The 14,346-nt window shown below is 34.4% G+C and overlaps 1 protein-coding gene across 4 annotated transcripts in view; it reads right to left on the bottom strand.

The window, feature by feature from the left end:
* The window catches only part of LOC123538436 (kalirin-like), a 315,629-nt gene that overhangs the window by 264,926 nt on the left and 36,357 nt on the right, over window positions 1-14,346 (bottom strand). For all 4 annotated transcript variants that reach the window (XM_053530236.1, XM_053530237.1, XM_053530238.1 and 1 more), the window contains 3 exons: window positions 13,614-13,736; window positions 12,923-13,114; window positions 11,692-11,861 (listed from right to left, as the gene is read on the bottom strand). In XM_053530236.1, coding sequence (XP_053386211.1) covers window positions 11,692-11,861; window positions 12,923-13,114; window positions 13,614-13,736 — 485 coding nt within the window. The remainder of the gene's footprint in view (window positions 1-11,691; window positions 11,862-12,922; window positions 13,115-13,613; window positions 13,737-14,346) is intronic.

Genomic DNA, 14,346 nt, shown 5'->3' with positions numbered 1-14,346 from the left:
TGACACCTAAGATGCTCTATTTCTGCCTCATTTCAAATTTACTGACTATAAGCCATATGCAGTTCTTCATCTCTATTCCAGTAAGAGATTTTTTGCCATCAGGTCTGTCACAACTTCTTAGAACATTCATTTCTTTTCATGCTTTTAGTCAATAGAAAGTAGAAAAAGTGGAAACTCCACAGGTCGCTCAACACAACAAAAACGAAAATGTTGCAGGCTCGGTTTGACTGAGCCTGTTCATGGACAGTAGTGGAAATGCATGCTACCGTCCATGCCCTCTAGCCCCGGGTTGAGCAGAACTCAACATTTACACATGTTAAAAGTCTTAAAGATAGCATTTTTAGGGTCAATCTCCTGTCCATTTAGTTACTGCTCACAGCATTCTAAATCAAACAGTTTAGATGTTGATGATGATACAGATGATGAGCATGATGATGAAAGGTTAAGATAATGATGATGATAATGATTGTGATGATGATGAAGATTATAACAGTTCAGATGAAGAAAATGATGATAATGATAATGTGAAGAAAAAAATGATGATGGTGGTGGTGGTGATGATGTTGTTAATGATGATGATGATGATGAAAATAATGATGAGGAGGAGGAGGAGGAGAAGAATGAGAATGAGGATGATGAAGATATTGTGGTGGTGGCAGTGATGATGATGATGATGATGATGATGATGATTACTATTATTATCATTAATATTATCATTATCAATATTACTACTTTCATTATTATTATTATTACTATTATGATGATGATGATAATGATAATTATGATGATAATGATATAAACATATTGATTCAAATATTTTCCCAATCATATATCTAAGTATCATTTAACCCTATAGTCCTTCCTTCCCTCATCTTTACAATCTATGCAGGAGCACATGGATTTGGGAAGACAGAAGTGGAATAGACCAGGGTAGAAATGAGAGAGTGAGAGAAGAAAATAGATAGACAGATTAATGAAACAGAGAAAGAAAAGACAAAAGGTGTTCCATGATGAATAACACTACCAAGAAATATTACAACAATAACACCTGCAGAGCATTATGATTATATCCTTTCTGAGATTTTCCTAAATTTCAAAAAATAAAATCCACTTATACTGGCTATCTTATAATTAATAATAAAAAAAAGTTTCCAATATGTTCACTATAATATTCACAAAGCACTTCTTCACTTAATATTTAATTTCCTCATAAAATAATGAATTCATCACCATATATATACTCTTACTTTATGTAATTTCACATACACTTCATCTTCATTAAAATATCATATGATATATCCGAGACATCGTATTTTCCATAATAATGTATAATTCTATGCATTCGCATAACTCGCTTTATAAATTTTTTCAAGATTAAGATCGAAAACTTATGCAGAATGCATTTAAATCCAAGCCTGTAAGCCATATATCTTTTTTATATTTTCCTTTATGAAATCAACCATCCCATCTGAGTGGTTTAAATCGAAATGCATTTATCCTGTGACTACAGCCTGATGCATGTTGCATGTGCATACAGTGGTTGAACAAACACAATATTCTGGGTTTTCCCACACAAAAAATAAAGACTTGGTTTTGTAAAAATAAATTTTATTCCTGTGTGAATGGATAAAATCGAAATGTGTATATTCCGTAATGATGTCACATTATGCATACTGCAGTTAAAAAACGAGATTTTCTGGGTTTTTCCGCAAAAAATGTAAACACAATTTTTGTAATAACTGTGCAAAGCATGACTGTGTACTGCTGTTAATTGATTTACCTGAGGAATACCTTCGTTTTCTTCATTAAGGTGAACAAGAGTTTTTTTGTTATTGACAAATTATGTCAGCAGTGGCAGTAAAATATAATGGAAATAAGTAAGTATTGTATATATGTTACAAGTAGGTGCTGGGTAGGCTTATAAACAAGTGGGTGTTGCATCTGGGGTACTGAGTGTGATAAAGAAAAAAAAGTATTTAAGCACCAATTAATACTGTGCCCTTGGACATATCATTTTTTTTAGATCTAAACATGATTTAAGAAAAATGTAATGTTTGGGGCATATCATTTAATATGGACATATGATTAAGTTTTAGATGAACATTATGATCTAGACAGAAAATATGATTTCTGACATATTATTTTAGATAGATATATTGATTTAAGAGAAAAATATGATTTGATGTATATCATTTTAATTGGATATAACTTTCATATTAAGAAGAAAATATGATTTAAGACATCTTTTTTAAACGTGTTTTGATTTACAACAAATATAGTATGATTTTGGATCAGGCAAGAAGTATTTACAGTGGTGATGTTTGTTTGATGTTTGTTTACGTCACATCAGTTCATTACAGTTTAACCCTTATCATGCTGGACACCATAAATTCTGTCTTTGCCACCAGTGCAGATCATGATCAGCCTGCACATCTGTGCAGTCTCATCATGATCTGCACTGTTCGCTATTCAGCCAGTGTCTTTTTGGTAAGCATCCCTTTTAACAGTGAATGGTATTGTCCAAATTGGAAGATGGATGCAAGCTCATTATAGAAATTTAGCAGGGTAATGGTCAACTTGTACCAAAGAACACTTTCAAATACAGATCAGAACTACATAAGCCTTTCTGAAGAGGTCACAGGTTTTACCTGTCTGACACCACCTGTTAGTGCATTTCTTTCAATGATAGAGAAGGGGACCCTTTCCTGACAGGTTTGACTGTATGTCAGAGAGTAGTTAAAACTGTTACTCAACCATACTTAATACTATAATATACCATGTAAACCTCACTAACAATGGCTAGACAAGAAAAAATGTGATGGGACACAACTTAATACATCTTCAAATCCATCTAAACAATCAAGTATAGTATACTCTGTACCAATAATATAACACACATCTTAATACCACTTGACATTTTAAAGCCATTCATTTTATTTTACACCCTTGAAACATATATCTTATTATTTTAACTCCTGTGCACAACTTTTGTCATTTCCATTTGAATAAACACACTTTATTTTCAACACAGATTTTTTTTAGTAATCCAAATCAGATCTCTATTCATAATTCCATATTATTTTTATACAAAATCCATATACATATCTTTAATAAATCCTTAAAACATACATTTTATATCACAGTACAATAAAAAAGAATCTGGGTTTTTCCCACGAGCGCACACACACGGTACAAGTATTACTCACTATACAACATTCTATAGTAAATAGACTGTGTATTGATTGAAAACCTGAGCCTAATGCCCAATATTGATTGGAAACATAAAATGATCCTTGGATTTTGTACTGAAATCTGATTTACCTTCTTTTCTCTCATTAAATGCAGGTGTTGGATGAATATTAATTAACTTTGTGTTCTAATTTGATCAACTGACTTGTCTTGTTGATGAATAATCAATAATGATGATGAAGAAGATGATGATATCAAATGATGATAATGATGACGATTTAGCCCTACAACAATAGTGATAATGCTGAAGTTGATGATGATGTTGATGATGACTGAGATGCAACTGTAATGATAATGCTACTGCTGCTAATAATGATGTTGCCAGGAGGAAAATAGACAATGATGATGATGGATCTCGAGGTTACAACGCTACTACTACTGGTAATGATGTTGTGGAGAAGGGAAATGGTCAATAATGATGATGACATTGGTTGAGGTGCAACAGTAAGGATAATGCTACTGCTGCTAATAATGATATATGGAGGAGGAAAATGATGATGATGATGATGACTGTACAAGTGAAGTTGTGATAATGATACTACTGTTGATAATGATGTTGTGGAGGAGGAAAAGTCAGCAAAAAATGTTAATGATCAATGTCATCATCATCATCATCATCATCAGTTGTCATCATCATCATCAGTAACAACGACGATGAGAAGGATGGTAGAGTTGTATTGTTGGTGATGATAATCACACTAGTAACGATAACTATTGCGGCCCAGGATCTTGATGATTAGAATATCATCTTTTTAAAGATTATGATCATAATCTGACACAGACAAAACTTGGAATTAGACATGACATTTCAAGCCAATCAACCTTAAAACTAAGAAGGGAGAAAACTCAAGTTTATCTTATGAATTTGAGCAGTTTGATAAAAGCATATAAAAACAACCTGAATCACAGCACAAACAAATTTATCACTTCTTTTCAGAAAAATTCCATCGAATAATGTGTTTTCGCTGAGTAGTGTATACATAAAACTGTAGCAAATTCAGAATCTATTCCAGTGCAGATTATGTCTAAGTGTTCTTGGCATCGGCAAATAAATGGAGTACAATTTTACCCTAACTTGTTTATATATTCACCTGTTATTTACTTGAATAAATGGGACAAAATGCATTTTGTTAAAATTTCTCATACTTCTAGGATATCATGCAACTTAAATTAACAAGAGGGCCATAGTGGTCCTAGTTCTCTCCCCTGACCTTGACAGTTTGACCTTGAATATAGCTACAACACATTGAATCATAAATGGTAACAACTGTGTTTAGTATAAACTAGTGGCCCCTAAAAGGGGCAAAAGTGCCACGATTTGAAAAGCTAATTTGGCCGAGGACATTACATGATGCTACAGAAAAAGTTTCATGAAGATCCACAAAGCAGTTCATGAGAAGAAGTCATTTAAGTGTTTTTCTATTTTTTAGCTCTAATGACCCCTTAAAAGAGGCTAAGCGCCCCAGTTGGAACAATTTTGCAAAGGACCTTAAAATGATGCAGTAGACCAAGTTTAATGAAGATCCATCAAGCAGTTCCTTAGAAGTTGTTTAAAGGTATTTTCATTTTTACCTAAAGCGACCCCTACAAGGGGCCAAGTGCTCTTATTTTGAATAAAATTGGAAAAGGACCTTATAACAATGCTACAGAAAAAGTTTCATGAAGATCCATTCAAACAGTTCATGAGAAGAAGTCATTTAAAAGGTATTTCTATTTTCTGCTTTAGGGACCCCTAAAAGGATTTTGAACATATGTTGGATAGGTCATCATATTAATGATATTACTGAACAAATTTAGGAACCAGTGCTTCTGGAGTCCATGTTCTCTGCAAGTAAATGACAACTTCCACACATGAATCTTGGATGGAGGACAATATAATTTCACATGTTCAGGCACTTTAAATTTATGCCAAACCACAAACTTTGCATAGAGATTGAACTGGTGACCTCTAGATAGGAACCAGCCTTGCCCAGAAACTAAAGTGGTGACCTCTAGATGGGTACCAGTCTCACTCTATCCTAACTGTGTGGGGCTTGGAAATGCAGACAAACACTCAGTTTTTATCTGCTTTCATTACTGTACAATTTTTACAGACAATTACTATTTCATATACTCAGGTATTCTTTCAGAAGCCTCTAACAAAATGAGCAAACAGGAATTCAGGCTTTCAGTGGGATTTCACACCCTAGTTCAGGGAATCTTTCAGCAGTGAAGAAATGATAGTTTTCCTGTAAATTTCTGGGAAAGATGCCATCATGATATATTTCTGTTGTTAAACTCTGGCTCATAAATTGAAAACAAATTCTGAGAATATGTAAGTTCATACAGCTTTTCCTGACATGTTTTGATGTTTTGTCTTTCATAACTGATCTGCTCCATTTCCAGTGACACTTAAGGGTTTAATAGCCCTGAAACTTTATCTCTGACATATTATTCTAAAAACACATGTAACTCTGTAAAGCACCACCATATCAAAATATTTACATTCGCCCCTATTCTTTTTCATTGAAAATCATGACTTTCATTTAATATGAATAGCAAATTTTAAAGGGAAGGTGTGAAAGTTACGTCAACGCTGCTTAGTGGTAACAGGCCGCTGTTTTTACGACATCAGCATATAGTCAGGGAGAACGTTCCTTAAATGACGTCGCAGTAACTGTTGTTTCGTCTGATGAACAGAATGGCCGGGGAGTGATTTTAATGTGAAATGCAACAAAATGTGTTCAACTTAAAAATCAATCTTGTTTACAAATGGAAAGGAAATATAGTGTAAATATAAGAAATGAAACTTTTTTTTTTTCAGTGTTCTAGCAAAACGAACGACAGAATAGGATCGGTATGTTAAACATGAATCGCACATGAACCACCAGCATGTTTCATGTATTTGCCGGTCCTATTCTGTTGTTCTTTTCGCATGAACACCGAAAAAAAAATTCATTTCTTAAATATACATAACTCTTGCGAGCAGATCTGCAAGGAACATTCTCGTCCAAAATCATACAATCTTGTACAGCATGCTAGCACTGCATGGAACATTCTTGTAAAAAATTATATAACTCTGTTGAGCCATACAACAGGGAACATTATTGTATAAAATCATATGCAAACCTAGAAATGGTTTAGCGCTAGTTAAGTTAGCAACTTTCATGTTCGTTGTGTCTCTGTGAAATTGTGTTCCAAACAACCACCTACCGTGAAAATGTGAAAATTCATAGTTTTCACTAGTAGTAGCTGCAAAGCTTCTCCCCATTCTCCTACACGTGTGTATAATTATTAAACAAGAGCTGTCCGTAAGACAACGCGCTCAGCTATTCAGCGATCTGACAGTAAAATGAATATATGTCTCAATAAGAGACTTCTACTTTTAAAAGGAAGATACACCAAGTGGCATAATTCTGTCAAGAACACAAATTAGAGTCATTGGGATTGTTACCACACATGCAGATGATGATGGTAAAGATATATTTTGAGTTTCAAGTCATTATTTTAAATAGTACCAAAGTTATATCCAGAAAACGAAGTTTGTCAAAAAATTTAAGTATGAAAGGGGCATAATTTGGTCAAAAATACAAACCAGAGTTATGAGGATTGTTACCACGTCATGCAGATGATGATGATAAAGAAACGTTTTAAGTTTCAAGTCTTTATCTTATATTGTACAAAAATTATATCCAGAAAGCGAAGATTGCCAAAAAACATTAAGTATGAAAGGGGCATAATTCTGTCAAAAATACAATTAAAAAATTTAACATGAAAATAGTTCCAACACCTTGGTGACCTTGACCTTGGGTATAATGGACCCAGCCCCTGCACATACTTTTTTTGTACGCTGGATAATGTTTATGTGAAGTTAGAGTAATATATAAGCAATAGTAACAAAGATATGACAGAAAAGCAAAGGTTGCCGAAAAACTTGAACCTTAAAAATAACCCAGGTATAACACTTTGGTGACCTTGACCTTGGGTATAATGGACCCAGCCCCTGCACATACTTTGTTTGTATACTGGACAATGTTTATGTGAAGTTACAGTACTATACAAGTAATAGTAACAAAGATATGACAGAAAAACAAAGGCTGCCGAAAAACTTTACCCAAGAAAGGTCACGCCGACGCTGGGGTGAGTAGAATAGCCCCCCTTTTCTCTGAATAGTGGAGCTAAAAAAATAATTTCATTTAGATATATCAGTTACATAAATGTACTTGTTATACAAATTCCATAAAGTTAAGACAAATAAGAAACAGCAGCAGAAGTTAATTTTGATTGACAGGTGAAATGATAACATAAAAGGCCTCTCTACCTATATGCTCTGATCCCACCCACGAAATATAATATATACTTATGACATGCTGGAAAATCAATGGAAGTTATTATATGACAAAGCTGTGGTTGGAATGCCATAAAAACATTAGCTGCACTTCATATCTGCTAGACATTTGCTGACAATTATATGAGTTTGGATGAGTTACATTTTTCAGTCAAGGGAAGTTTGTATGACTATGGTGCAACCCTGGTATAATGACATTACAAAGATCTGTAGCAGGAAGCTTGTTTTTATACAGGTTGTTTTGCTATGAAACTGGTTTACTTGGCCATAAAATATCGCTCTTCATAAGAAGTTATATATATTAGAACCTGCCTTAGCGGTCAGCTGTATGCAGCAACTGTTTACCTTCTGCTTACTTCCCAATATTACTTCATGCTCTATGTTTAACTTGTCTTAAGCAGACATCTGCCGTAGGTAACAAGAATGTGTTACTACCTTGGCTGACTGCTTAATATAAAGGTCTGAACTATTTGGATTTCAGCTGCACTGTTTACTGAGGTTTGCCTGTACATACAGCTTTAATACAGTGAAACATGGCAGAATCTATGGGAAGCAAAAAAGGAAAGGAAGCAACACAATCTAGCTGCTTAAGACAGCTTAAAATACGAACAAGAGGTCAATATGTGGAGACAATTGATCCGCTGTTTAAGGCAGGTGACTGCTCAATACAGGTGGCAACTAAAGCAGGTTCAACCGTGTAACTGGCTGCTCAAATGACATTTCACTATTCAACAGATTTTGAGGTTGTGCAATACCGGTATTCAATATCAGTAATCAGAAAAAGATCAATCCTTCAAAACCTGGCATGATGATTTTCCAAGGAAAGTATACACAGATGACATAAAAAACCCAATTACCACAAGACAAACATCTGCATAAACAAACCACAAACTTCAATCATAAATCAATTTACGTTCTTGTGCAGTAATGTGCAAATCTACAAACCACAAAAACATTACTGATGTAAGGGAGCTTACTCCAATAGGCAGTACTAGTAAGTTTATATTCCAACAGGACATATTGAACAGTTGAAATCTAGTAAGATATTGAAAGGCTGAAAACTAGTAAGTTTACATTCCAACAGGACATATTGAAAGGCTGAATGCTAGTAAGTTTACATTCCAACACGACATATTGAAAGGCTGAAGACTAGTAAGTTTACATTCCAACAGGACATATTGAAAGGCTGAAAACTAGTAAGTTTACATTCCAACAGGACATACTGAAAGGCTGTAAACTTACATTCCAACAGGACATAATGAAAGGCTGAAAACTAGTAAGTTTACATTCCAACAGGACATAATGAAAGGCTGAAAACTAGTAAGTTTACATTCCAACAGGACATACTGAAAGGCTGAAAACTAGTAAGCTTTCATTCCAACACGACATATTGAAAGGCTGAATACTAGTAAGTATACATTCCAACAGGACATACTGAAAGGCTGAAAACTAGGAAGTTTACATTCCAACAGGACATACTGAAAGGCTGAAAACTAGTAAGTTTACATTCCAACAGGACATATTGAAAGGCTGAAAACTAGTAAGTATACATTCCAACAGGACATACTGAAAGGCTGAAGACTAGTAAGTTTACATTCCAACAGGACATATTGAAAGGCTGAATGCTAGTAAGTTTACATTCCAACAGGACATATTGAAAGGCTGAAAACTAGTAAGTTTACATTCCAACAGGACATACTGAAAGGCTGAAAACTAGTAAGCTTTCATTCCAACACGACATATTGAAAGGCTGAATACTAGTAAGTATACATTCCAACAGGACATACTGAAAGGCTGAAAACTAGGAAGTTTACATTCCAACAGGACATACTGAAAGGCTGAATACTAGTAAGTTTACATTCCAACACGACATATTGAACGGTTGAAGACTAGTAAGTTTATATTCCAGCAGTCAGGTATATGTTAGCAAGTAGTTCAACCCGCAATTTTGTTTTGCAAATAAATGACTAACTAAATAAATATTAATACTGCTGGTAAACTTTGTTTGTTAGAGTTCACAAAAAAAATTATTTCATATAGATTTTGACCACTTCCCTAATAAATTCATATACTTAAAATATAACATTCCAACACCAAACTTCATACCTTCATTTATCACTGTACATCTACCTTTGGAATGAAACACTCAAGACAGTTATAGGGGTGTGCAGTGTAGGGAGGAAGGGCATTATTTTGACAGTATTTAGAGCCATAAAATACATCCTTTTTTGTTTTTGTTTTAAGGTACCAAACTTGAAAAACATAATTCATGGTTCATACAGGACTTGGCCAAAAAAATTCAAGGACTTTTCAAGGACTTTTTATCGATTTTCAAGGACTATTTTAATCGCTTTAAATCTTAAATTACAAAACCATTTAGGCTCTTCATAAGGCATTATGACAGAAGAAAAGTTACAGAACAGTTTTATTTTCCATAAGCTTCAATAGCATATCTTAACCTTTATGAGATCTTCAATGGGATTACCTTTTATGAGCTATATTTGCCTGTATACATACTTAGTACATGTTTCTTATAAGTCTTTCAAGCTCTCAAGACTAGTTTTCAATTTGTCCTCAAGGGACTTCACTTCTTGTTTTCGCGTGTGATTTCAACGCACTTCCTCCCATAGTTCCGACATCAATGAGTTTATCACATACACTTATGCTTGTCTGACTTAAACTCCTTTAACCACGATGAATAATCATCCTGTGTAAGCCATTTATTGGCGAAACTACATTTATTTTTTGGGCCACTCATTGTTGTTGTTGATAAGTCACGCTACAATGACCTTGCGCATAATATTTTAACGTTGTGAAAATCGCTATTCCGTATCTAACTTCCGTACCGAAACGGTGTTCAACTAGCGTTCCCTCCGTGGGTGTGCATGTATTTTTATTTTACACCGTTTTTTCGCTCGTTTTGACTTATTTTTCTTTTTCAAAATTCAAGTACTTTTTCAGAGGATTTTTGGAAGAAAAAAATCAAGAACTTTTCAAGGACTTAGGATCAAATTCAAGGACTTTCAAGGACCTGTGCGAACCATGTAATTTCAACATGGTTAGCATCATAATCTACATAAAATACATTCTGTAGTGAAAGAATATTGTTTAAGCAACTCTTTTAAAAATAGATGTGTTAGAAATAATTAGTATTAGGTCTGTCACAACAACTTTTAAGCTTCCATTTTGTTTTTATAGTAGACTAGGTTTTATTATAAGATTTGGTAGAAAATATGGCATCTACAGGGTTTACGAAATTTTTCTATGATTTGACTCAACTACAGTCGAACTTCATCCACAAACTCTGATAATTCAAACAACAACCTTTGTTCAAACATACCGTCCAGTCTCATTAAATCCCTAGACTGGTTTCCGTTTTCAATAATTACAAAGTTCATCATAAATACAGTGTACAGCAAAGATTTCTATTAAATATAATATATAGACAAATCATGAAAGAACAACAAATTTTAGTCTTGCTAGTTAGTCTAAACAAATTAACAGGGGCAAGTATCAATTTTTTTTTTTTTTGAGGAAAATGGTTTATATATACAAAATTACAATACATATGGGCAATTTTCCTTCTAAAAAGAATTTGATTCAATATATACAGGCCATTTTCATTTGATACTTGCCCCAGTAGTCTTTCTGGGAGGAAATGGCTTACTGTGAAATCATTAATATTCATGGGAAACTTATTTTTATGGATTTCATGGTTGATTCAATCCACAAAATCTAATCCCAACAAACAAGTACAATTCCCATTATTTTATGTTCAAAACTTTAAATCCACGAATTCAAATCCCCACGAAATGGCTATTTTGACCAAAACCACGAAATTTCATGCCCACGAAATTAAATGATTTTACAGTATATTTTAACAAAACTGTATTCTGATATAGTATATAGGCCAGTTTCCTCCCCAAAAAAGGAGTTTCATACTTGTCCCTGTGGTCAAATCTAAACCATTGTAACATGCAAACATGGCTGTATTTCTGACTTGGAACTTATACAGCAATCATACGCAGTTGTCATGGTAACAAAAACTTATTTTCTAAAGATTTATAAAGCACAGTATTTCTATAAGGACGCTGGAGTAAAACGTAACAGCCTACCTGAGCTGTTCACAAAGGTTTTCTCCCTCCCCAACTGTGTTGAGCGCTGCATCAAGAGTAGTCTCCCTTTGCTGATTAAACTGAGCAAGAAGTTGTTCAGCTCCTTCAACGGTGTCCGCTATCTCCGAACTCTGTAATTCATTCTGAAGTTCCTCCAACCAGCATGTCAACTGAAGAACAAAACTTTGGTTACTTCTAAATAATCAATATTCGTGGGTGAATTATTTTTTGTGGTTTCGTAGCTGGTTGCATCAGTCAAAAAAACTGAATTCCAATTACCCTTTACCCTGCTAAATTTCTAAAACAGACTAGTCCATCATTCAATTTGGGCACCACCACTTATCATTCAAAGGCATGTTCACTGAAAATTTACTGACTTAATAGTGAACAGTGCAGACCATGATCAGCCTGTGTGGACATGCAGGCTGATCTTGGTCTGCACTGGTCGCAAAAGCAGAATCACTTGCAGCCAGCAGGCTAAACGTTCAAATATAAAAATTTCCCATACATTTTATCTAGGCCTAATTTTATCTTGAAAGTTTAAATCTGTAAATTTTATTCAACAAAATAGCTCTTTTTACCAAATTCATAAATTTCATGCCCAAAAAAATAAATGAATTCACAGTAGTTACTACCCTTGTTTGGATTTAGTATCATTTTTAACAGCTTTTTGTGCCTTCTTCCACAAAGTTAACATAATTTTGGGAAGTATTTAGTGCCATTATTCAACAGAATTTTGATTTTCTCAAAGTATTTCAGTAATAAAATGCCTGTCAGTTAACTTAACCTGTTCCATGATTCTTTCACAATACTGACTTGTGTTACATAAGTATTAAACAACTTTTCCACATGAGTAACAGGTGAAGAAATGACTTCTGATAAATTATTACAGAGATTATTGAATATCTGGTGATCCCTAGATTCAGTCCTGTGCTGAATTTAAATACAGCTGAATCTCGATAACATGAATACTAACAGGTCAAAAGTTTTACTTCAAGATAACAGAAATCACACTATAAATGACATTTTGTGTGTTTTGGGATGGGACTTGAAGATGTATTCCAGATAGCCTGAATTTGATTTAAGCGAGTTTGAGATACCGAGTTTCAACTGTATGTTCTGAGATGAAAAGCGTATTTTTTTGTTTGTTCTCTACACAGCTATATCTATACCATAGCTGAAAGGCTGGATCTTAAGTCAGAGAGAGACCAAGTGCGCTAAAGACACTTACAGCGTGAACATGTGAGTAAAAAGAAACAGTCATATCTAGTGCAGATCTCCGCCGTGCCAGTGCAGCCAGAAAACTTGACATTCTTTCCTCTAATTCTTGAGCTTCATTATATATCTCCTTTGGGTTACATTCTCCAGTTTGGGCCAATTCATCTGCAGCTGCAAGAAGCTTTTCAGCATTTGTTATCGTGTTCTGGAAAATAGAAGAATACCAAATGAAACATAAATAAAAAAGCTTAAAGGCATTCTAAAGGCCTATTATTTTTTCCATTTTTATCATATGTCCAGAGATAGATAAGCAATAAAATATAAATTTCTTAAGATTTCTCCGTCAGAAATGCTTGTTTTCTGTCAAAGATATGCAAGACTTTACAATGATCTCAACTAACAAGAATTTAGTAGCTGGCTATTCTTTAAAAAAAAAATCTATATATAGAGCCTTTCATTTTCAATTGCTAGCTACTTTCCAGTTAAAATGTCCTTCTGACATATTTAGAGCGACAGAAGAATTTTAGGGCAAGAGCCCTCTCAAATTATGGATCGAAGGATAGACCTCTATGACTCCTATATAGTCCACATATACTTTGTACCTTGGGATATAACTTAGCCTTCAAATATTCTGCTAACATTAATTTCTCAATTTAACATCTTTCTGAAGTACAGATTTTAAACAAAACACAACATAATGTTACCTTGGCAACAGATTCAAAGTGTTCATGACTTTTCTGTAATGCCCTTGACCTCTGTAAGCTGCGACCTATGGAAGTATTTTTCTTGAGGAAGACATCACCATGGTTATCCAGCCAGTCTATCACCTGAAAATAACCAGAAATATGACACAGGCATGTATGACAACCCCATCTCATATTACCCCTCCTCAGTAAAAATGATGTATCCGGCAAGTGTTCCTTGTATAAACAGATTATAGTTTGCTCAAATTCCGATTTCTCAAATACTTTCCTTCCCTAAAACTAAATTCCAGTCTCAGGAAAATCTCTAAATAACAAGAGCTGTCTCCATAGGATGACACATGCCCCCGATGGCACTTTGAATGAATAGTTATGGCCGATGTTAGAGTTTAGGACTTTTGACCTACGGACCTGGGTCTTGTGCGCGACACGTCGTCTTACTGTGGTACACGTTCATGCCCAATAATTTTAAAATCCATGCATGAATGACAAAGATATGGACCGGACAGGCCCATCAATGCACTATCATGAAATATGACCTTTAACGTCTAAGTGTGACCTTGACCTTTGAGCTACGGACCTGGGTCTTGCGTGCGACACGTCGTCTTACTGTGGTACACATTCATGCCAAGTTATTTAAAAATCCATCCATGGATGACAAAGATATGGACCGGACATGAATGCACTATCATGAAAAATGACCTTTAACGTCTAAGTGTGACCTTGACCTTTGAGC

This window comes from Mercenaria mercenaria, chromosome 18 (genome assembly GCF_021730395.1).
Source record: "Mercenaria mercenaria strain notata chromosome 18, MADL_Memer_1, whole genome shotgun sequence".
Taxonomy (NCBI): Eukaryota; Metazoa; Mollusca; class Bivalvia; order Venerida; family Veneridae; genus Mercenaria; species Mercenaria mercenaria.
This window is presented reverse-complemented; position numbering and strand designations above follow the sequence as displayed.